This window comes from Balaenoptera physalus (assembly GCF_965194825.1).
Source record: "Balaenoptera physalus genome assembly, chromosome: 10".
NCBI classification, from domain to species: Eukaryota; Metazoa; Chordata; class Mammalia; order Artiodactyla; family Balaenopteridae; genus Balaenoptera; species Balaenoptera physalus.
Window position 1 is genome coordinate 20,409,142 of NC_138889.1, and position 23,641 is coordinate 20,432,782.

General features: G+C 36.2%; 1 protein-coding gene across 9 annotated transcripts in view; it reads right to left on the reverse strand.

Annotated features, from left to right (window-relative positions):
* Positions 1–16,031, reverse strand: part of LOC309667894 (protein MFI) — a 182,589-nt gene extending 166,558 nt beyond the window's left edge. For all 9 annotated transcript variants that reach the window (XM_082476897.1, XM_082476901.1, XM_082476895.1 and 6 more), the window contains exon 1: positions 14,752–16,031. In XM_082476897.1, coding sequence (XP_082333023.1) covers positions 14,752–14,775 — 24 coding nt within the window. In that variant the 5' untranslated portion in view covers positions 14,776–16,031. The remainder of the gene's footprint in view (positions 1–14,751) is intronic.
* Between the last annotated feature and the right edge of the window lie 7,610 nt (positions 16,032–23,641).

A 23,641-nucleotide genomic window follows, 5' to 3' on the forward strand; every position in this document is an offset into this window, starting at 1 on the left:
AATGTGATACACCATATTAACAAATTGAAGGATAAAAACCATATGATCATCTCAATAGATGCAGAAAAAGCTTTTGACAAAATTCAACACCCATTTATGATAAAAACCCTCCAGAATGTAGGCATAGAGGGAACTTACCTCAACATAATAAAGGCCATATATGACAAACCCACAGCCAACATTGTTCTCAATGCTGAAAAACTGAAACCATTTCCACTAAGATCAGGAACAAGACAAGGTTGCCCCTCTCACCATTATTATTCAACATAGTTTTGGAAGTCCTAGCCACGGCAATCAGGGAAGAAAAAGAAATAAAAGGAATTCAAATCAGAAAAGAAGAAGTAAAGCTGTCACTGTTTGCAGATGACATGATACTATACAAAGAGAATCCTAAGGATGCTACCAGAAAACTACTAGAGCTAATCAATGAATTTGGTAAAGTTGAAGGATACTAAATTAATGCACAGAAATCTCTTGCATTCCTATACACAAATGATGAAAAATCTGAAAGAGAAATTAAGGAAACACTCCCATTTACCATTGCAACAAAAAGAATAAAATACCCAGCAATAAACCTGCCTAAGGAGACAAAAGACCTGTGTGCAGAAAAGTAGAAGACACTGATGAAAGAAAATAAAAGTGATACAAACAGATGGAGAGATATACCATGTTCTTGGATTGGAAGAATCAACATTGTGAAAATGACTCTACTACCCAAAGCAATCTACAGATTCACTGCAATTCCTATCAAACTACCAATGACATTTTTCACAGAACTAGAACAAAAAGTTTCACAATTTGTATGGAAACACAAAGACCCTGAATAGCCAAAGCAATACTGAGAAAGAAAAACGGAGTTGGAGGAATCAGGCTCCTGGACTTCAGACTATACTACAATGCCACAGTAATCATGACAGTATGGTACTGGCACAAAAACAGAAATACAGATCAATGGAACAGGATAGAAAGCCCAGAGATAAACCCACGCACATATGGTCACCTTATATTTGATAAAGGAGGCAAGAATATTCAATAGAAAAAAGACAGCCTCTTCAATAAGTGGTGCTGGGAAAACTGGACAGCTACATGTGAAAGAATGAATTTAGAACACTCCGTAACACCATACACAAAAATAAACTCAAAATGGATTAAAGACCTAAATGTAAGGTCTATAAAGCTATAAAACTCTTAGAGGAAAACACAGGCAGAACACTCTATGACATAAATCACAGCAAGATCGTTTTTGACCCACCTCCTATAGAAATGGAAATAAAAACAAAAATAAACAAATGTGACCTAATGAAACTTAAAAGCCTTTGCACAGCAAAGGAATCCATAAGCAAGACGAAAAGACAACCCTCAGAATGGAGAAAATATGTGCAATTGAAGCAACTGACAAAGGATTAATCTCCAAAATTTACAAGCAGCTCATGAAGCTCAATATCAAAAAACAAAAACAAACTACCCAATCCAAAAATGGGCAGAAGACCTAAATAGGCATTTCTCCAAAGAAGATATACAGATTGCCAACAAACACATGAAAGAATGCTTAACACCCCTAATCATTAGAGAAATGCAAATCAAAACTAAAATGAGGTATCACCTCACACCAGTCAGAATGGCCATCATCAAAAAATCTACAAACAATAAATGCTAAAGAGGGTGTGGAGAAAACGGAACCCTCTTGCACTGTTGGTGGGAATGTTAATTGATACTGCTACTATGGAGAACAGTATGGAGTTTCCTTAAAAAACTAAAAATAGAACTACCATACAACCCAGCAATCCCAGTACTGGGTATATACTCTGAGAAAACCATAATTCAAAAAGAGTCATGTACCACAGTGTTCACTGCAGCTCTATTTACAATAGCCAGGACATGGAAGCAACCTAAGTGTCCATTGACAGGTGAATGGATAAAGAAGATGTGGCACATATATACAGTGGAATATTACTCAGCCATAAAAAGAAACGAAATTGAGTTATTTGTAGTGAGGTGGATGGACCGAGAGTCTGTCATAGAGAATGAAGTAAGTCAGAAAGAGAAAAACAAATACTGTATGCTAACACATATATATGGAATCTAAAGAAAAAAAAATAGGTTCTTAAGAACGTAGGGGCAGGAGAGGAGTAAAGACAGAGATGTAGATAATGGACTTGAGGACATGGGGAAGGGGAAGGGGAAGCTGGGACGAAGTGAGAGAGTGGCATGGACTTATATATACTACCAAATGTAAAATAGATAGCTAGTGGGAAGCAGCCGCATACCACAGGGAGAACAACTCAGTGCTTTGTGACCACTTAGAGGGGTGGTATAGCGAGGCTGGGAGGGTGACACAAGAGGGAGGAGATATGGGGATATATGTATATGTATAGGTGATTCACTTTGTTATAAAGCAGAAACTAACACATCATTGTAAGGTGATTATACTCCAATAAAGATGTTAAAAAAAAAAAACTGTGACAGTTTTACCTCTTCCCTACTTTTAATTTCTTTTTCTTGTCTGATTGTTGTGGCTAGGACTTCAATACTATGTTAGATAGTAGTGGTAAGAGTGCACACCCTTGTCTGATTCTTGAATTTAGTGGGAAGGCTTTCAGCTTTTCACCATTGTGTATGGTGCCTGCTGTGGGTTTGCTGCAACTGACCTTTATTATATTGATATATCTTCCCTCTATACCCACTTTGATGAGAGTTTTTATCATGAATGGACGTTGAATTTTGTCAAATGCTTTTTTTGCATCTAGTAAAAAGACTGACTCAGTAATAAAAAATCTCCTGACAAATAAAAGCTCGTGACCTGATGGCTTCACTAGTGAATTTTAGCAAACTTTGAAAGAAGAAGAAATGCCAATCCTTCCCAAGCTTTTCCAAAAAATTGAAGAGGAGGGTACACTTCCTAACTCATTCTATGAGGCCAGCTTTATCCTGGTACCGAAGCCAGACAAAGACACTACAGGAAGAGAAAACTACAGACCAATATCCCTATGAACATTGATGCAAAAATCCTCAACAAAATACTAGCAAACAGAATACAGCAGCATATTAAAATTATTATCACAATGAACAAGCTGGATCTATTCTTGGAATGCAAGGATGGTTCAAAATAGAAAAATCAATCAATGCTCTCAACAAATCCAGTATAGAGGGGAACATATCTCAACATTATAAAGGTCATCCAAGCCCACAGCTAACATTACACTCAATAGTTAAATGCTGATAGCATTTCATTAAAGATCAGGAACAAAACAAGCATGCCCACAGTCACCAGTTTTATTCAACATAGTATTGAAAGTCCTAGCCAGAGCATTTAAGCAAGAAAAAGAAATGAAAGGTATCCAACTGGAGAGGAAGAAGTAACACTGTCCCTTCACATAGATGACATGATATTATATGATATTATATATAGAAAACCCTAAAGACTCCACCAAAAAACTGTTAGAACTAATAAACATATTCAGTAAAGCTGCAGGATGCAAACAAAGCAAACATACAAAATCTGTTGCATTTCTATACACTAATAATGAACTATCAGATAGAGAAATTAAGAAAACAATTCCATTTACAATTGTGTCAAAAAGAATAACATATCTAAGAATAAATTTAACCAAGGAGGAGACTTCCCTGGCAGTCCATGGGCTAAGGCACTGCACTCCCAATGTAGGGGGCCCAGGTTCAATCCCTGGTCAGGGAGCTAGATCCCATATACCTCAACTAAGAGTTCATATGCCACAGCTAAAGATGCCACATGCCACAACTAAGACCTGGTGCAGCCAAATAAATAAATAAATATTTTAAAAGTTTAACCAAGGACGTGAATGACCTGTGTATTGAAAATTACAAGACATTAAAGACACAAATAAATGGAAAACCATTCCATGCTCATGGATTAAAAGAATTAATATTATTAAAATGTCAATACTTCCTAAAGCAATCTACAGATTCAATGTAATCCCTATCAAAATTCCAATGGCATTTTTCACAGAAATAGAACAAACAATCCTAAAATTTGTATGGAACCATGAAAGACTCCTATTAGCCAAAGCAATCTTGAGAAAGAAGAACAAAGCTGGAGGCATCACGTTCCCTGTTTTCGAATTATATTTAAAAGCTATAATAATTAAAACAGCATGGTACTGGCATAAAAAAACAGAAACACAGATCAATGGAATAGAATAGACAGTACAGAAACAAACCCACACATATATAATCAATTAATTTATGACAAAGGAGACAAGAATATACAATGGGGGAAGAAGAGTCTTTTCAATAAGTGGTGCAGGGAAAATTGGACAGCAACATGCAAAAGAATGAAACTGGACCACTATGTTACACCATACAGAAAAATTAACTCAAAATGGATTAAAAATTTGAACATAGGACCTGAACCATAAAACTCCTGGAAGAAAACAAAGGTGATAATCTCCTTGAAATAGGTTTTGGCAATGACTTTTGAATATGACACCAAAAGCAAAAGCAACAAATGCAAAAATAAACAAGTGGGACTATATTAAACTAAAAGCTTCTGCACAGCAAAGGAAACCATCAACAAAATGAAAAGGCAAACTACTGAATGGGAGAAAATATTTGCAAATCATATATCCGATAAGGGGCTAAAATCCAAAATATGTTAAATACTCATACAACACAATAGAAAACAAACAATCCAATTTAAAAATGGGCAGAAGATCTGAATAGACATGCTCCCAAAGAAGACATACAGATGGCCAACAGGTACATGAAAAGATGTTCTACATCCTTAATCATCAGGGAAATGCAAATCAAAACCACAATGAGATATCACCTTACACCTGTTAGAATGGCTATTATGAAAAAGACTAGAAATAACAAGTGTTGGTGAGGATGTGGAGAAAAGGGAACCCTTATGCACTGCTGGTAGGAATGTAAATTTGTGCAGCCACTATGGAAAACAGTGTGAAGTTTCCTGAAAAAATTAAAAATATAACTACCATATGATCCAGCAATGTCACTTCTAGGTATTTACCTGAAGAAAATGAAAACACTAACTCGAAAAGATATATATACCCCATGTTCATTGCAGCATTATTTACAATAGCCAAACAGTTCAGTGGTATATGGAAACAACCTGAGTGTCCCACAGATTGATGAATGGATAAAGAGGTGGAATATATACACAATGGAATATAACTCAGCCATAAAGTGATAAGAAAATTTTGCTATTTGTGACAACATGTACAGACCTCAGGGCATTATGCTAAGTGAAATAAGTCAGACAGAGAAGGATAAATACATTATGATCCCATTTATATATGAAATCTAAAAAAAAAAAAAGAAAAGCAGAAAAATAAGTAAATAGAAAACCAAGCTTATAGATACAGAGAACAGACTGGTAACCTCCAGAGGTGGAGAGACAGTGGTGGGTGGGTGAAATAGGTTAATCACTTTTGGGTTTTTCTTTTTTTTAGCTTAGATAAATTGAATTTTTTTAAAAAAAGAAATGTATGAATTTTCACTTAGAACATTGGATTACCCCATCTGATAGCTGTCATATGACAAGATGTAATCTCTGAGTCTTCAATTAGTAGAAAAATATACAAATCAGAAAGTAATGTAATGGAAGTCTTAAGATGAAGTCCTATAACGTCTGCCTCAAGCAGGATCTGAATTAACATGTGATGTAGGGACTGTGTCTACTACTAGGCATACTCTTAGGATCTCAACTAGTATTGACCTGACCACACCTCAGATATTAAGTATTGTATTTCCTGTAGGCTACTGAAGCTTTATTAATTTCATTTATTTATCTATTTTTCCTATTAGATTGTGTTAAAAAATCAATCAATATAATATAAAACATTAACAGAAGTAAGGAAAAAACCTACATGATTATCTCAATTGATACAGGAAATGCATTTGATAAAATTCAGCACTCTTTCATGATAATAACACTCAATAAACTTGGAATAGAAGGAAACTAGCTCAACATAAAAGTCATAAATGAAAATTCCACAGTGTACATTATACTCAATGGTGAAAGACTGAAAGCTTTTACTCTGAAATCAGGAATAAGGCAAGGATATCCACTTTTGCCACTTCTATTCAACATAATAGTCAAAATTCTAGTCAGAGTAATTTGTCAAGAGAGAGAAATACAAGGCACCAAACTGGAAAGGAAGAAGTAAAATTATCTCTGTTCACAGATAACGTCATCTTATATGTACAAAACCTTAACGATTCCACCATAAAAACCCCAAAAACCAAAAACCAAAAAGCCCTTTTAGAACTAGTAAATGAATTCAGCAAAGTAGCAGGATACAAAGTCAGCACATAAAAATCAGTTGCATTTCTATACACTAACAATGAACAATCTAGAAAGGAAATTACAATAGCAGTTCTATTTACAATAGCATCAAATAGAATAAAATACTTAGGAATTAACTTTACCAAGGAAGTGAAAGATCTGTCCATTGAAAACTACAAAACATTGCTGAATGAAATTAAAGAAGACATAAATAAATGGAAATACATCCCATGTTCATGGATTGGAAAACTTAACTTTGTTAAGATGTCAAAACTACCCAAAACAATCTACAGATTCAGTGCAATCTCTACCAAAATCCCAATGACATTTTTTTGCAGAAATGGAAAAACCCATCCTAAAATTTATATGGAATCTCAAGGGACCAAGAATAGTCAAAACAATCTGGAAAAAGAAGAACAAAGCTGGAGAACTCACACTTCCTGATTTCAAAACTTACAGCAAAGCCACAGTATTCAAAAACAATGTGGCACTGGCATAAGGACAAACATTAGATCAATGGAATAAGATAGAGAACTCAAAAACATACTCTCCCATATATGGTGAAATGATTTTTATCGAGGATGCCAAGATAATACAACGGAGAAAAAGACAGTCTTTTCAATAAATGGTGCTTAGAAAACTGAATATTTACATGCAAAAGAATGAAATTTGACCCTTATCAATCATCATACACAAAATTTAACTCAAAATGGATCAAAAATAAATGTAAGACCTAAAACCATAAACCTCTTCAACGAAAACATAGGGCAAAATCTTCACGACATTGCATTTGGCAATGCACCAAAGGCACAAGACAACGGAAGAAAAAAACCAGACAAAGCGAACTTCATGAAAGTTAAGCATTCTGTGCATCAAAAGACACCATTAACAGAGTAAAAAAGCAAATCAGAGAATGGGAGAAAATATTTTCAAATCATGTATCTGACAAAGGATTAATATCCATAATACTTGGAGAACTCCTAAAACTCAACAACAACCACAACAAAAACAGAAAACAATCAATCTGATTTTAAAATGTGAAAGGACTTGAATAGACATTGCTCCAAAGAAGACATACAGATGGCCAATAATCGTATGAAAGAATGCTCAACATCATTAATCATTAGGGAAATGCAAATCAAAACCACAATGAGATAACATCTCACGCCCATTATGATGATTACTACAAAAAAGTGTTGGTAAGGATGTGGAGAACCTGGAACCCTTGTGCACTGCTAGCGACAATAAAAAATGGTACAACCACTATGGAAAAAAATATGGTGATTCCTCAAAAAACTAAAAATAGAATTACCATATGATCTAGTAATTCACATCTGGGTATTTCCCTGGAAGAATTGAAAGTAGGGTCTCTAAGAGAGATCTCTGTACACCCATGTTCATAGCAGCATTTTTAACAATAGCTAAATGTGGAAAACCATGTATCCATTAACAATGAATGGATAAACAAAATGTAATATATACGTACAAAGAAATATTATTCTTCCATTAAAAGGAGGGAAATCGGACATATGATATAACTAACATAGATGAACCTTGAGGACATTATGCTAAGTGAAAGAAAAACAGTAGCAAGAAAAAAACACAGATAGTGTATGATTCCCTTTATATGAAGTACTTATAGTAGTCAAAATCATAGAGACAGAAAGAATGGTGGTGCCGGGAGTTTGGAGCGGGTATGGAGGGTTATTGTTTAATGGGTATAGAATTTCAAGATGAAAAGAGTTCTGGAGATGGATGGTGGCACAACATTATGAATGTATTTAATACCACTGAACTGTACACTTAATAATGGTTAAGATGATAAATTTCATCTTATGTGTATTTTACTACACAAATAAACTGGAGTAAGCTAAATTCTTACTTATGCTGCTTAAACACTTATTATCCTAAAAAGGATCTCATCCAAAATTGAATGATTGAGTAGGTCAAATAATTAAACTTTTCCAATATTGTCCCAGTGCTATCAGAAAAGTATAATGCAAGAATTTTGTTTATTTAGGTTATATAAATTAATACAGGAATTATATTCATTTTCCAGTATACATAATGAGAGGAAATACAAGGTATACATAAGATTTGCAAGTAACCTGTTGTTTTTGGTAGTTTTCTTACACATAATCAGGGAAGGAAGACTACTGAACTGAAAGACTGAAGACGTATTTTAGTTTTAGTTCACAGCGCTACTTAACATAACCACGGACAAATAGCTTAACATCTTTTGGCTTCCATTTCATTGCTTGTAAAATAAAAGCACTGTAATAAATTAACTCCAAAGAGACTTTCAATTTCACAAGTCTCTGAGTTTACCTTATAAAGGACACAAGGCTCCAATGGTCAAAAAAAGAAAAGGGGAAAAAAGGCCCTATACTGAACACAGAAACATTGATTTTACTTAATCTCAGAGTGATTAATACTTCATTGTATAAATGTCACTCATTACACTTGCAGTAGCAACATGGTTCTGAGATGCTTTATCATAGTCCAAACTAAGTGAATATAATTTTACTTAAAATTTAAAAATTCTGAACCGTTACTTGTAAAATGCTAAATATAAAAGGATTTACAAATCCCGAAGTCCTGAAGTATTTAGGACTGTATATATAACACACATCTACTAATATGTGCATTATATTTAGAGAGACAGAGACCAAACAGAAAAACTGTCTAAAAGATATGTCATTTATAAGGAAAAATGAAAGAAAAACCTATTTACATATTTTATTTAAATTGTTTTTCTCTTTTGATGTTTAAACTTACATGGAGGCTTAAAACTAAAGATGTTTTCTTCCTAACTGTGTATATTGCTGAGTTTCAAAAATTGAAATTTTTAAGAGTAAGGAGAAAATGCTCTATGAAAAAAATGCTCTGTGACTTTTTTATTTCTCTTCAAATAGGTTTAATAATATAGGAGGCATGCGGATATAGGTTAAATCTTTGGGTCTGAAGTAAGACAGACCAGTGTTTAAATCATATTCTACCTCATACTTAATTGTGTGATCTTATAAAAGTTATTTAACTTATTCCAACTTCAGTTTCCTCATCTGTTAAATATGGGGAGGCATAGTACCCACTTCATAGAATTGTGAGGATTAAATCAGATGATACAGGTAAAGCATTTAGTACAGTTTCTGGTCCATCATAACCATTCAATATATTGTATCTATTATTATAATATAAACTATTTTCAAATATAAGAACTATTCACATGCATTATTCTGGATTAAAAAAATAACATAACTGAACATCATAAGCTCTCATAACTTATACATAACTATTAGCATAAATAATAGTAGGAATGATATTTGGTACTTAAAAGATTTTTTATTTTCTTTGTAAATAGTGTGATAATCAGTTTTAATAATTTTTAAGGACACTGTCACTACTTCTATCATTAAAAGGGATAAACACAGAAGAAAACCTTGCTATCTGAGATTTATCATAACTAAAAATCGTATCAAAATTTTAATTTTCAAATGTGAGGAAAAAATAGAAAAATAATTATACTGAATTTTGAACCATGGTGGTCACTTCAATCCATTACTTTGATTTTCTGTCCATGTTCTTTTGCATTGTTCAACATACAGAACACTGTTACCTGGTTATTCACAAATAACCATAGAAACAGGGCAATATTTAAACAGCATTAGAAAAATATATAAATATCATTCCTTATTTAACATTTCATTTCTGCTTAAAATCCAAAATTATTCATAGCATTACCTAGATTTATCTACTCTAAAAGTTATTATGTAAATAATACACATATACATTCTTGTAGTAAAAATTTCAAACAATATAGTACTATAGAGTAAAAAGCGAAAATCCCCCATTCCCCATTTCTTCTAGCCCAGTCCTCTGTTCAAAGGTTATCTTTATCTCTATTAATAGGTGGGTGATTCTTCCAGCTCTTTTCTTATATATTTAAATTTGGACTATATATATGTATATATACATATATACACACATACCATAGAGGATTGTTTATTTGCATTAATGTGGTGAAACGATACATATTTTCTGCTTTCTTTACTTAACAATTTATGTTGGAGATTTTCCATGTTAATACATATAGATCTTCCTCATTCTTTTTATAGTTGCACAGTATTTCTATGTATAGATATGTCATAATTATTTACTCTTTATTATTGGACATTCAAATTGTTTCTATTGTTTTTTTGCTATTACAATTACAAAATGAATATCCTTATACATATATTTTTGTACATGTGCAATTATTTCTGTTGGATGGATTTTTAGAGGTGGAAATGTTATGAGAAAAGGTATGCATATATATATATTTGCATTGACTCTCTCTGAAAGGGGATATAAGAAAACTGCTGATTGTCTCTGGGGAGGGACCAGGGGGACTAAGGGACTGGATTTAGGAATGAAAAGGAAATTTTATTTTGGTATATTCTTTTATACTGTGTGATTTTGTTTCTATGATGTGTATGTAGCTCAGATATACGTAACTTCATAAAAAAAGAGTAGAGTATGCACACTAAAATTTTGACACAGCCAATTGTCCTCAAAAATGTTAATCAGTTTACACCTATAAGCATTCTATGAGAGTGTATAACTTCTAGATTTTATAAAAGTGAAAAACTAAACATAAATGGGACATTTTTGTCCCATTGGGACAAAATGGGACATATTTATTGTGGGTCTTTAATATGCTTTCTAATAATTAACTTTATGTGAGTTTTACCCGTTATCAATGCTTAGTGATTGAAGCTATAAAGCAACGTATGTGAGTGTGTGTGTGTGTGTGTGTGTGTGTGTGTGTGTGTATGATAGCACAAGATACCATTAGTGTTAATTCATGCAAGTTACATAATTTTCCCCAAAACATTCTCAATTGTAGGCCAAGAGTAGGTGATCAATAAATAATATTTGCTGGCTGACTGAATAGAAAATTGATTAAATAAATTATGATGCTTTCATAAATAGAATCCTGTGAGAATATTAAAAGTGATGCTGTAAATGTACACATTGACATGGAAAATGTTTCATATTACGATGTTCAATTTTCAAAGAGCAGTTTATTAAACAGTTATCTGTAATAAGCTATTTGTCTTAGCTTCTCCTTCCCCTATTCAAATAGATAAGTACATATGGTTGGTGTAAGAGAGCTAAATTCTCATTTTATATTTTATGAGGCTACCAGAAAACAGCCAAATCTAAAAGAAATCAAGACTGACATATACACACTACTATATATAAAATAGATAACTAGCAAGAACCTATTGTATAGCACAGGGAACTCTACTCAGTACTCTGTAATGATGTATATGGGAAAAGAATCTAAAAGAGTGGATATATGTATATGTATAACTGATTCACTTTGATTCACTTTATTAGCAGAAACTAACACAACACTGTAAATCAACTATACTCCAATAAAAATTAATTTAAAAAATAAGAAAAAAAAGAAATCAAGAATAAGTAGAATAACATGTTATTTAAAATATGGCTGTAGAAACCAAAAGAAGTGCATGTGCAATGAAGATAAAAGAGTAGGAATAAAGAATGACCAAGGGGTATTTTAGTACAAACAGCCAAGGAAGGCCTCTCTAATTAGGAGACACTACTTTTCATGATGCAAAGAGGGAACCATGGGAAAATGGTAGAAGAGGGTTCCAGGCACAGGGAACAAAAGATAAAAATGCCTTGAGATAAGGAGCTTGGTGTGTTGAAGTGGTAGAAAGGAAGAAAACTGTGCCACTGGAGTGCAGAGAAGAGACAGAAGAGTGGGAGGTAAGGTAAAAGAAACAGGCAGGAGCGACTATAATTATATGGGAAATTGACTGGCATGGTTTGGCAATGTACTAGAGCTGACTTGGTTCAGTAGAGCCAAATTTTAAATTTTTGAGAATTTTGTGAGTTAGTTTTTAAACACAGTCATTATTTTAAAATTAAATTATTTAAGCTTACAATTAAATAAAATAAAGGTAATACACACTCAAAACTCATCACTTACTAATTACTTTACTATTGAAGGGGATCCGAATATACCACCCCAAAATATGCTACTTTGGCATAAGGATTATTTTGAGCTTAAGGCAATTGAGAAATAGCATATGTAGGAAAAGCTCTCTATCTTCCCTTTATCTGCCTAAAAGCAGGACATACATTTCCCTGTGTGAAGGTGTTCTCCCTCTTCTCTCCCATACCAGGAGGAGAAAAATAACCATTATCACTGGAGACAAAATAACCATTATCACTGGCACTGAGATGGGTCTGCACAAACCAGCCTTACTTAAATAACCCTTACCCTACATGAGCTTTCCCCAAATATTTACCCTCCCACAATTTACCACGTCTAGAAACCCAAATCTCTTTCCCTTTGTCTTGTCACTTCACAAATGTATCACCTTTTGTTAAAATAATATACAAGCTCCAAGGGCTAAGCACCCCTTTGGGTTTTCACTTCCTTTTCTGTATATATGTAAAATTAAAATATTAACATCAAATAAAATTTGTATGTCTTTTCTCTTGTTAATCTGTATTTTGTCCGTTTAATTTGCAGGCTCCAAGCACCAAACCTGAGAGTACAGAAAAAAAAATTTTCCTCGCTTACACTATTTTTTACTACTATTTATTTTCTTGCAGTTATTTATTTTTATTGCAGGGTTCCTCAACAGTGACCCATTGATGTTCTGGGCTGGGTTCTTTGCTGTGAGGGTTGTTCTGTGCATAATAGGATGTTTAGCAGAATCCCTGCCTTCTACTCACCAGATGCAGTAGCACAGTTGTGACAACCGAAAATATCTCCAGACATTGCCAAATGTCCCCTGGGGAGCAAAGTCACCCGAGGTTGAGAACTACTGGTCTCTGCATATTATCTACTGGTATCTGTATGGTGGAAACTATGTCATGGCGCACTACTGCACATATCTTTCCAGTTCCTGAGGCATGTTGGTAGCTTGAAATTGGCCAGTGTGGGAGTATTTATATTATAGAAATTGACAAACGTTACAAATCAGGGCTTGATTTATTGTTTTGTTGGTTGTCGAGATTTAAGATAGTAGCATTTGAAAATGTTAACGCAGACTAATTCCGCATGTCACCATTACACTACGAATAGCACAAAATAGTGATGAAATATTTTCCAGTATTCAAAATTATTACCTGACTCAGAAATTTGTCACATTACTGAGGAATGATAAAGTTCCACACATTTCAAGAAAGAGAGGGGCTCAATTGTGGAGAGTCAAGTAAATGGAGGATAAAGAATTAGATTTGGCCAACTAAAGTTGCTTATTGGAGCAGCAAGGAAGAAAGCCTGCGTTGAGGAAGTGGGAACGCTGAGACAGTGAATATGTAAACGGTTCTTTGGAGTGCTGTCAGGGAGCAGAGATAAGGGGTATTTGCTGGAAGGAGGGAATGGATTCAAGAAATTTTTTAAAATATGGGAGACATTAAGGCACATTAAGATGTTGCTAGCTATGAAGGGTAAAGTCTTTCGAGTAGTTTAAAAGGACAAGGTCCAGAGAAGAAAAGGGGGTAGGGACAGTTGCTGACCTTAAATAAAAAACAATACTGATGTCATATGGTTATTATGAGGCTCCAAATAAATTAATGTGAAAACACTTCAGAAATTCTAAGATACTAAAAAGTACTATCAAGCCACTGTTCAGGTCATGAGGATTTTACATCCGGGTTCCACTTGCAGATTCAGAGATAAGATTTTTATCTATCCCAATTCAAAAACTTTTATTATAATAGATCATGGCTCCGCTGATCTATTCAGGCTTCATGAGAAAAAGATTACAAGGTAAGTCTTTTAAATCTAAGTTCCATTTACTTATTTAAAAGTTTGAAAATAGAATTAAAATTAATTTGCTGGGATTAAAACCTATGCTTCCCATTTTGTTTCCCCTACTGTTTTATTGAATAAACAAATGTGTTTCGCGATCTTTATCAATTTTGTAATTTCGCTTTTCCTTTTCTTCCGTGGTCCTTTATACCAAGAGCGGAAGAGGTAAAAAAAACTGCTTAGCCTCCTCCTTAAAAACGATTTTGCCCTTTCCATCTCTAAATAACGAAATGAAAAGACGGAAAACCATTTTATGAATCGAACAGAAAAAAAGTCCAGAAAAACACGTGAGGTAGGTTAAGTATTTCCCGCTCGGCCTGAAGGTGGACGAGACAGTATCTGCGCGGTGAGTGGGGCACTGAGAGCGCGAAGGATGGGCCGGGAGTTCTTTTCAACCAGAGGGACGCGAGTTCACCGAGGGCGAGGAGAGGAAACGCGGGGTAAGGGGTTTATCCTGGCCAAGATTTTAAACGAGAGGCTAGGTGCCCAATGGGGGCTTCAGAGAAACGAAACTTCATTAAGAGGGCTGGATAGGGCGGGGACCTCAAGGACCTGGGGCCGTCAACACACTGAACCAGAGGAGGCTCAGACCCAGCGGCCACAGAGGCAAGCTGAGTAGGAACAGTACCGGCTGAGGAGGAGGAGACACCATTCCCTTCACTTGCCAATCGCCGCTGGCCTGAACTCCACTTGTGCCCCAGGTAACGCCGCAGACAGAAATGACGTAAATCTAGTTCCGCTTTGTTAGGCGGGGCTTGGCCCGGCCCCGTTCGTCCCGCCTCTTGGCCACGCCCCTCGGCTCCGAGCTTTGGTGCGCCCCCGACCTTTCCGAGTCCCGGAGATCCAAAATCGGGGAATGTGAACGTGGTTGGACCTCTTAGAAGCTCTCACAGCGGCTGTCAGTGGCTTTGAGGCAAAGGGTTTGGGACGGGAGGGAAACCGAAGGGACTTTCTGCGAAGCTGGGCTCAATATTTTATAACGTCCGGTTGCTTCAACCAAGGACTTTAAAGATGTTGGAGAAGTGTGGTGCAATCCTTTCTACTGAATTAATTTATTCGTTTGTAAATAAAAGAACTGACCCTTCTAGCTTTTTGAGACATCCTGCGCAGGATCAAAGAATAAGTGACACGTGACTGCAGTCCAATGCTACTTCTAAATTTAAGATCTTTAGCTGGTAAAGCCTAAACCAATTTTTAAGTGAAAACAGATGACCTCTTAAATGAATTCCTAGATAACTTTAAATTATACAAATATGCAGATCTAAAGCAAGTTTGATTTGCTTGAATTCCAGATGTCTCACACTTGGCCCTGTTTTAGTTTGTCACTTATTGCAATGTCAAATAATCTTGCTCAGAAACTGCCCAGTTCTGCTATTTTCCTCCTATGCTCATGCAAGTAATACAATTAGTTTGTAAGGAAGATTAACGTCTAGGGGAAAAAAAACAGCTGAAGAAAATGTTCCCTACATAATACAGAATTGTACTGAAGAAATTCCCTATAGGCTAATTCATTGACTCACTGAGTTTCCAGAGTTCTTTAAAATTATTATCACAAATCAGAATAAGCAGATGTGAGCTTTAGTTCCCTTTCTTATAGTTACTTGATGCATTAATACACAGTAGCTATGAATAATAAACTGTAAAAATATAGTCATGGAAACATTATGTATATTTGTACTTTTTATTTATATATTACTTTAAAAATAAGCCCTACATATTTTTAATGGAGTGCCAGTCTGAATTACTTAAAAAAAGAAAAAAAGATTATAATGGTTACTATTTGAGCATGTATTAATATTATTTTACCTTTAACCTGATCCAGAAGAATTCAGTAATTCCTTAATGATAGGCTCAGACCTTTTTCTTTTGCTCTAATACATGTAAAAATATTTCAGTTTTTTGAAAGAAAAAGTAGTCACAAAGGATCATTAATACTTAAAACCATCAGTTTTTCTATTTATTTATTTATATGCACCTGCTTCAATCTAGGACAATTTACTAGGACACAGAACTCAGAGGAACTTCTGGGTGGTTTTATAAAAATCTTTCTTTCCTTCCTTCCCTGTGTTCGCCATATCCTTCCTTATTCTCCTCATCTTCTTTTTTCTCTCTCCTTTTTCTTATTATTATACAGTTTGTACTATTATATTAACGAAATTAATATTCTTGCTTTCCATTTAGAAGGCAAAGATTTATAAGCGATGTAAAGACAAGAGATAAGGAAAAAACTTGAATTAGTATAAGAAAAGGGGATATATATATTTTTATTAGTCATCCATTTTATGCACATCAGTGTATACATGTCAATCCCAATCTCCCAATTCAGCACAGCACCATCCCCACCCCCTGCCGCTTTCCCCCCTTGGTGTCCATACGTTTCTTCTCTACATCTGTGTCTCACTTTCTGCCCTGCAAACCGGTTCATCTGTACCATTTTTCTAGGTTCCACATATATGCGTTAATATACGATATTTGTTTTTCTCTTTCTGACTTACTTCACTCTGTATGACAGTCTCTAGATCCATCCACGTCTCTACAAATGACCCAATTTCGTTCCTTTTTATGGCTAAGTAATATTCCATTGTATGTATGTACCACATCTTCTTTACCCATTCATCTGTCGATGGGCATTTAGGTTGCTTCCATTACCTGGCTATTGTAAATAGTGCTGCAATGAACATTGGGGTGCATGTGTCTTTTTGAATTATGGTTTTCTCTGGGTATATGCCCAGTAGAGGGATTGCTGGATCATATGGTAATTCTATTTTTAGTTTTTTAAGGAACCTCCATACTGTTCTCCATAGTGGCTGTTTCAATTTACATTCCCACCAACAGTGCAAGAGGGTTCCCTTTTCTCCACACCCTCTCCAGCATTTGTTGTTTGTAGATTTTCTGATGATGCCCATTCTAACTGGTGTGAGGTGATACCTCATTGTAGTTTTGATTTGCATTTCTCTAATAATTAGTGATGTTGAGCATCTTTTCATGTGCTTCTTCGCCATCTGTATGTCTTCTTTGGAGAAATGTCTATTTAGGTCTTCTGCCCATTTTTGGTTTGGGTTGGTTTTTTTTAATATTGAGCTGCATGAGCTGTTTATATATTTTGGAGATTAATCCTTTGTCCATTGATTCGTTTTGCAAATCTTTTCTCCCATTCTGAGGGTTGTCTTTTCGTCTTGTTTATGGTTACCTTTGCTGTGCAAAAGCTTTGAAGTTTCATTAGGTCCCATTTGTTTATTTTTGTTTTTATTTCCATTACTCTAGGAGGTGGATCCAAAAAGATCTTGCTGTGATTTATGTCAAAGAGTGTTCTTCCTAGGTTTTCCTCTAAGAGTTTTATAGTGTCCGGTCTTACATTTAGGTCTCGAATCCATTTTGAGTTTATTTTTGTGTATGGTGTTAGGGAGTGTTCTAATTTCATTCTTTTACATGTAGCTGTCCAGTTTTCCCAGCACCACTTATTGAAAAGACTGTCTTTTCTCCATTGTATATCTTTGCCTCCTTTGTCATAGATTAGTTGTGCATGGGTTTATCTCTGGGCTTTCTATCTTGTTCCATTGATCTATATTTCTGTTTTGTGCCAGTACCATATTGTCTTGACTGTAGCTTTGTAGTATAGTCTGAAGTCAGGGAGTCTGATTCCTCCAGCTCCGCTTTTTTCCCTCAAGACTGCTTTGGCTATTCAGGGTCTTTTGTGTTTCCATACAAATTTTAAGATTTTTTGTTCTAGTTCTGTAAAAAATGCCATTGGTAATTTGATAGGGATTGCATTGAATCTGTAGATTGCTTTGGGTAGTATAGTCATTTTCACAATGTTAATTCTTCCAATCCAGGAACGTGGTATATCTCTCCATCTGTTGGAATCATCTTTAATTTCTTTCATCAGTGTCTTAGAGTTTTCTACATACAGGTCATTTGTCTCCTTAGGTAGGTTTCTTCCTAGGTATTTTATTCTTTTTGTTGCAATGGTAAATGGGAGTGTTTCCTTAATTTCTCTTTCAGATTTTTCGTCATTAGTATATAGGAATGCAAGAGATTTCTATACATTAATTTTGTATCCTGCAACTTTACCAAATTCATTGATTAGCTCTAGTAGTTTTCTGGTAGCGTCTTTAGGATTATCTATGTATAGTATCATGTCATCTGCAAACAGTGACAGTTTTACTTCTTCTTTTCCAATTTGTATTCCTTTTATTCCTTTTTCTTCTCTGATTGCCGTGGCTAGGACTTCCAGAACTATATTGAATAATAGTGGTGAGAGTGGACAACCTTGTCTTGTTCCTGATCTTAGAGGAAATGCTTTCAGTTTTTCACCATTGAGAATGATGTTTGTTGTGGGTTTGTCATATATGGCCTTTATTATGTTGCGGTAGGTTCCCTCTATGCCCACTTTCTGGAGAGTTTTTAATCATAAATGGGTGTTGAATTTTGTCAAAAGCTTTTTCTGCATTTTTCTGCAAAGGTGATCATATGGTTTTTCTTCTTCAATTTGTTAATATGGTGTATCACATTGATTGATTTGCGTATATTGAAGAATCCTTGCATCCTTGGGATAAATCCCACTTGATCATGGTGTATGATCCTTTTAATGTGTTGTTGGATTCTGTTTGCTATTATTTTGTTCAGAATTTTTGCATCTATATTCATCAGTAATATTGGTCTGTAATTTTATTTTTTTGTAGTATCTTTGTCTGGTTTTGGTATCAGGGTGATGGTGGCCTCATAGAATGAGTTTGGGAGTGTTCCTTTCTCTGCAGTTTTTGGGAAGAGTTTGAGAAGGATGGGTGTTAGCTCTTCTCTAAATGTTTGATAGAATTCACCTGTGAAACCACTTGGTCCTGGACTTTTGTTTGTTGGAAGATTTTTAATCACAGTTTCAATTTCAATACTTGTGATTGGTCTGTTCATATTTTCTGTTTCTTCCTGATTCAGTCTTGGGAGGTTATACCTTTCTAAGAATTTGCCCATTTCTTCCAGGTTGTCCATTTTATTGGCATAGAGTTGCTTGTAGTAGTCTCTTAGCATGCTTTGTATTTCTGCGGTGTCTGTTGTAACTTCTCCTTTTTCATTTCTAATTTTATTGATTTGAGTCCTCTCCTTCTTTTTCTTGATGAGTCTGGCTAATGGCTTATCAATTTTGTTTATCTTCTGAAAGAACCAGCTTTTAGTTTTATTGATCTTTGCTATTGTTTTCTTTGTTTGTATTTCATTTATTTCTGCTCTGATCTTTATGATTTCTTTCCTTCTGTTAACTTTGGGTTTTGTTTGTTCTTCTTTCTCTAGTTCCTTTAAGTGTAAGGTTAGATTGTTTATTTGAGATTTTTCTTGTTTCTTGAGGTTGGCTTGTATAGCTATAAACTTCCCTCTTAGAACTGCTTTTGCTGCATCCCATAGGTTTTGGATCATCGCGTTTTCATTGTCATTTGTCTCTAGGTAGTTTTTGATTTCCTCTTTGATTTCTTCAGTGATCTCTTGGTTACTTAGTAACGTATTGTTTAGCCTCCATGTGTTTGTGTTTTTTACGTTTTTTCCCCTGTAATTCATTTCTAATCTCATAGCGTTGTGGTCAGAAAAGATGCTTGATATGATTTCAATTTTCTTAAATTTACTGAGGCTTGATTTGTGACCCAAGATGTGGTCTATCCTGGAGAATGTTCTGTGTGCACTTGAGAGGAAAGTGTAATCTGCCGTTTTTGGATGGAATGTCCTATAAATATCAATTAAATCTATCTGGTCTATTGTGTCACTTAAAGCTTCTGTTTCCTTATTAATTTTCTGTTTGGATGATCTGTCCATTGGTGTAAGTGAGGTGTTAAAGTCCCCCAATATTATTGTGTTACTGTCGATTTCCTCTTTTATAGCTGTTAGCTTTTGCCTTATGTATTTAGGTGCTTCTATGTTGGGTGCATATATATTTATAATTGTTATATCTTCTTCTTGGATTGATCCCTTGATCATTATGTAGTGTTCTTCCTTGTCTCTTGTAACTTTCTTTATTTTAAAGTCGATTTTATCTGATATGAGTTTTGCTACTCCAGCTTTCTTTTGATTTCATTTGCATGGAATATCTTTTTCCATCCCCTCACTTTCAGTCTGTATGTGTCCCTAGCTCTGAAGTGGGTGTCTTGTAGACAGCATATATATGGGTCTTGTTTTTGTATGCATTCAGCAAGCCTGTGTTGGTTGGAGCATTTAATCCATTCATGTTTAAGGTAATTATCGATATGTATGTTCCTGTTACCATTTTCTTAATTGTTTTGGGTTTGTTTTTGTAGGTCCTTTTCTTCTTTTGTGTTTCCCACTTAGAGAAGTTCCTTTAGCATTTGTTGTAGAGTTGGTTTGGTGGTGCTAAATTCTCTTAGCTTTTGCTTGTCTGTAAAGCTTTTGATTTCTCCATTGAATCTGAATGAGATCCTTGTCGGGTAGAGTAATCTTGGTTGTAGGTTTTTCCCTTTCATCACTTTAAGTATATCATGCCACTCCCTTCTGGCTTGTAGAGTTTCTGCTGAGAAATCAGCTGTTAACCTTATGGGAGTTTCCTTGTATGGTATTTGTCTTTTTTCCCTTGCTGTTTTCAATAATTTTTCTTTGTCTTTAATTTTTGCCAATTTGATTACTGTGTGTCTTGTGTGTTTCTCCTTGGGTTTATCCTGTATGGGACTCTCTGCGCTTCCCGGACTTGCGTGGCTATTTCCTTTCCTATGTTAGGGAAATTTTCGACTATAATCTCTTCAAATATTTTCTCGGGTCCTTTCTCTCTCTCTTCTCCTTCTGGGACCCCTATAATCCGAACGTTGTTGCCTTTTAATGTTGTCCCAAAGGTCTCTTAGGCTGTCTTAATTTCTTTTTCTTTTTAATTTTTATTTATTTATTTATTTATGGCTGTGTTCGGTCCTCGTTCCTGCGCGAGGGCTTTCTCTAGTTGCGACGAGTGGGGGCCACTCTTCATCGCGGTCCGCTGGCCTCTCACTATCGCGACCTCTCTTGTTGCGGAGCACAGGCTCCAGACGCGCAGGCTCATAGTTGTGGCACACGGGCCTATCTGATCCGCGGCATGTGGGATCCTCCCAGTCCAGGGCTCGAACCCGTGTCCCCTGCGTTGGCAGGCAGATTCTCAACCACTGCGCCACTAGGGAAGCCCTGTCTTAATTTCTTTTCATTCTTTTTTCTTTATTTTGTTCCACAGCAGTGAATTCCACCATTCTGTCATCCAGGTCACTTATCCGTTCTTCTGCCTCAGGTATTCTGCTATTGATTCCTTCTAGTGTACTTTTCATTTCAGTTATTGTATTGTTCATCTCTGTTTGTTTGTTCTTTAATTCTTCTAGGTCTTTGTTAAACATTTCTTGCATCTTCTCAATCTTTGTCTCCATTCTTTTTCCGAGGTCCTGGATCATCTTCACTATCATTATTCTGAATTCTTTTTCTGGAAGCTTGCCTGTCTCCACTTCATTGAGTTGTTTTTCTGGGGTTTTATCTTGTTCCTTCATCTGGTGCATAGCCCTCTGCCTTTTCATCTTGTCTCTCCTGTGAATGTGGTTTTTGTTCCACAGGCTGCAGGATTGTAGTTCTTCTTGCTTCTGCTGTCTGCCCTCTGGTGGATGAGGCTATCTAAGAGGCTTGTGCAAGTTTCCTGATGGGAGGGACTGGTGGTGGGTAGAGGTGGGTGTTGCTCTGGTGGGCAGAGCTCAGTAAAACTTTAAAATGCTTGTCTGCTGATGGGTGGGGCTGGGTTCCCTCCCTGTTGGTTGTTTGGCCTGAAGCGACCCAACACTGGAGCCTACATGGGCTCTTTGGTGGGACTAATGGCAGACTCTGGGAGGGCTCATGCCAAGGAGTACTTCCTAGAACTTCCGCTGCCAGTGTCCCTGTCCTCACAGTGAGACAGAGCCACCCCCCGCCTCTGCAGGAGACCCTCCAACACCAGCAGGTAGGTCTGGTTCAGTCTCCTATGGGGTCACTTCTCCTTCCCCTGGGTCCCAATGCACACACTACTTTGTGTGTCCCCTCCAAGAGTGGAGTCTCTGTTTTCCCCCAGTCCTGTCGAAGTCCTGCAATCAAATCCCACTAGCCTTCAAAGTCTGGTTCTTTAGGAATTCCTCCATGGGCAGAAGACAAGCCATTTTCCTTGGAGGACTTATTCAGCCCACCTAGGTGACAAGTGCTTGTTCCATAGCTGCAGTGCTAGTGGTACCAGTGATATAGGTGGTGGCAGAAGGTTCTTGTTACTCTTTGGGAAGGAGAAAGAATGGGGGTGGGGTGGGGTTTGAAGGGGAAACAGCTCTTATATTTCTCTAGCTGGTTCATTGTCATCTGAAGCATGTTACTTCTTGGTGTTCACTAGCTCACATTAAAGATGTGGATAAAAACCCTTAGAAATCAGAGAGAGACTACACTCTGCCTGTTTAAAATATCCCCTTATCGTATACTATGAACTAAATTATATGGGATTTGGTTAACACATACTATAATACTCAGGTATTTGTCCCAAACCTTCTGGAGTGAGGTTGATCTTGCTACTTCATTCCCTTGACTCAAGCCTGGTGACTTAGGTAGTCCTCAGTTCCAAGGCTCTCAGAGGTCTTGTGATATTATAAAAAATATATCTGATCTTTGTCTCTGGTTCCTGGTAGAGAGTTTCGAAAACCCTTAGAATTCCCTGAGTGATAGAAAGAAGTCTTTTTTATGCTAATGAGGTATTAATGGTGGGACTCCTAGGTAGCTTCAGAATGGGACTGGTCACCAAAAAGACCAAGCACATGATTAGAGGATTGGGACTTTAGCTGTCCAAACTCCTGGGAGGGGAAGGAGGCTGGATATTGAGTTCAATCACATGGTCAGTGGTTTAGTCCACTGACCATGCCTACATAATGAGACTCCCCCCAAAACTCTGGACACCAAAGCTCAGTGTAGCTTCCTGATTAGTAGCACAATGATGAGGGTGACATGCCCTGGCCCCCACAGAGAGGGCATGAAAGCTTTGTGCTCCTTTCTAGACCATGCCCTATGGGTATCCTTTAAAATGAAACTGTAGTAGTTAAGTATAGCATTTTCCTGGGTTCTCTGAGTTGTTTTAGGTAATTATTGAACCTGAGAGGGGTCATGGGAACCCCTGAATTTGCAGCCAGTTGGTCAGAAGTGTGGGTAGCCTGGGGACCTCACTTTTGCCTGGTGTCTGTAAAGGCAGTCTTGTGGAACAGTGAGCCCTAAACCTGTGGGATCTGATGCTGAATCTGGGTGGTTAGCATCAAATTGTATTGAAGTACACCTAGTTGGGGGTGAAACAAAACAGGTAGCTCATGAAAATATTTCTTCTTTTCTAACTTTCTTTCCTCACTTCTGGCTGTATATAACTCCCTCTACATAAGCCACCCGCTACCCTCCCCGTGCACACTTCCAGGATTTGCTATTTCTTCCCATAGAATAAACAAACTCCTGTCTTCTTCTTTTCTTGTGTCTAAGAAATGTTGCAGTGTTGGTTATCACAGTAAAGTTTAGTGTGGCTTCTTCTTCCACAC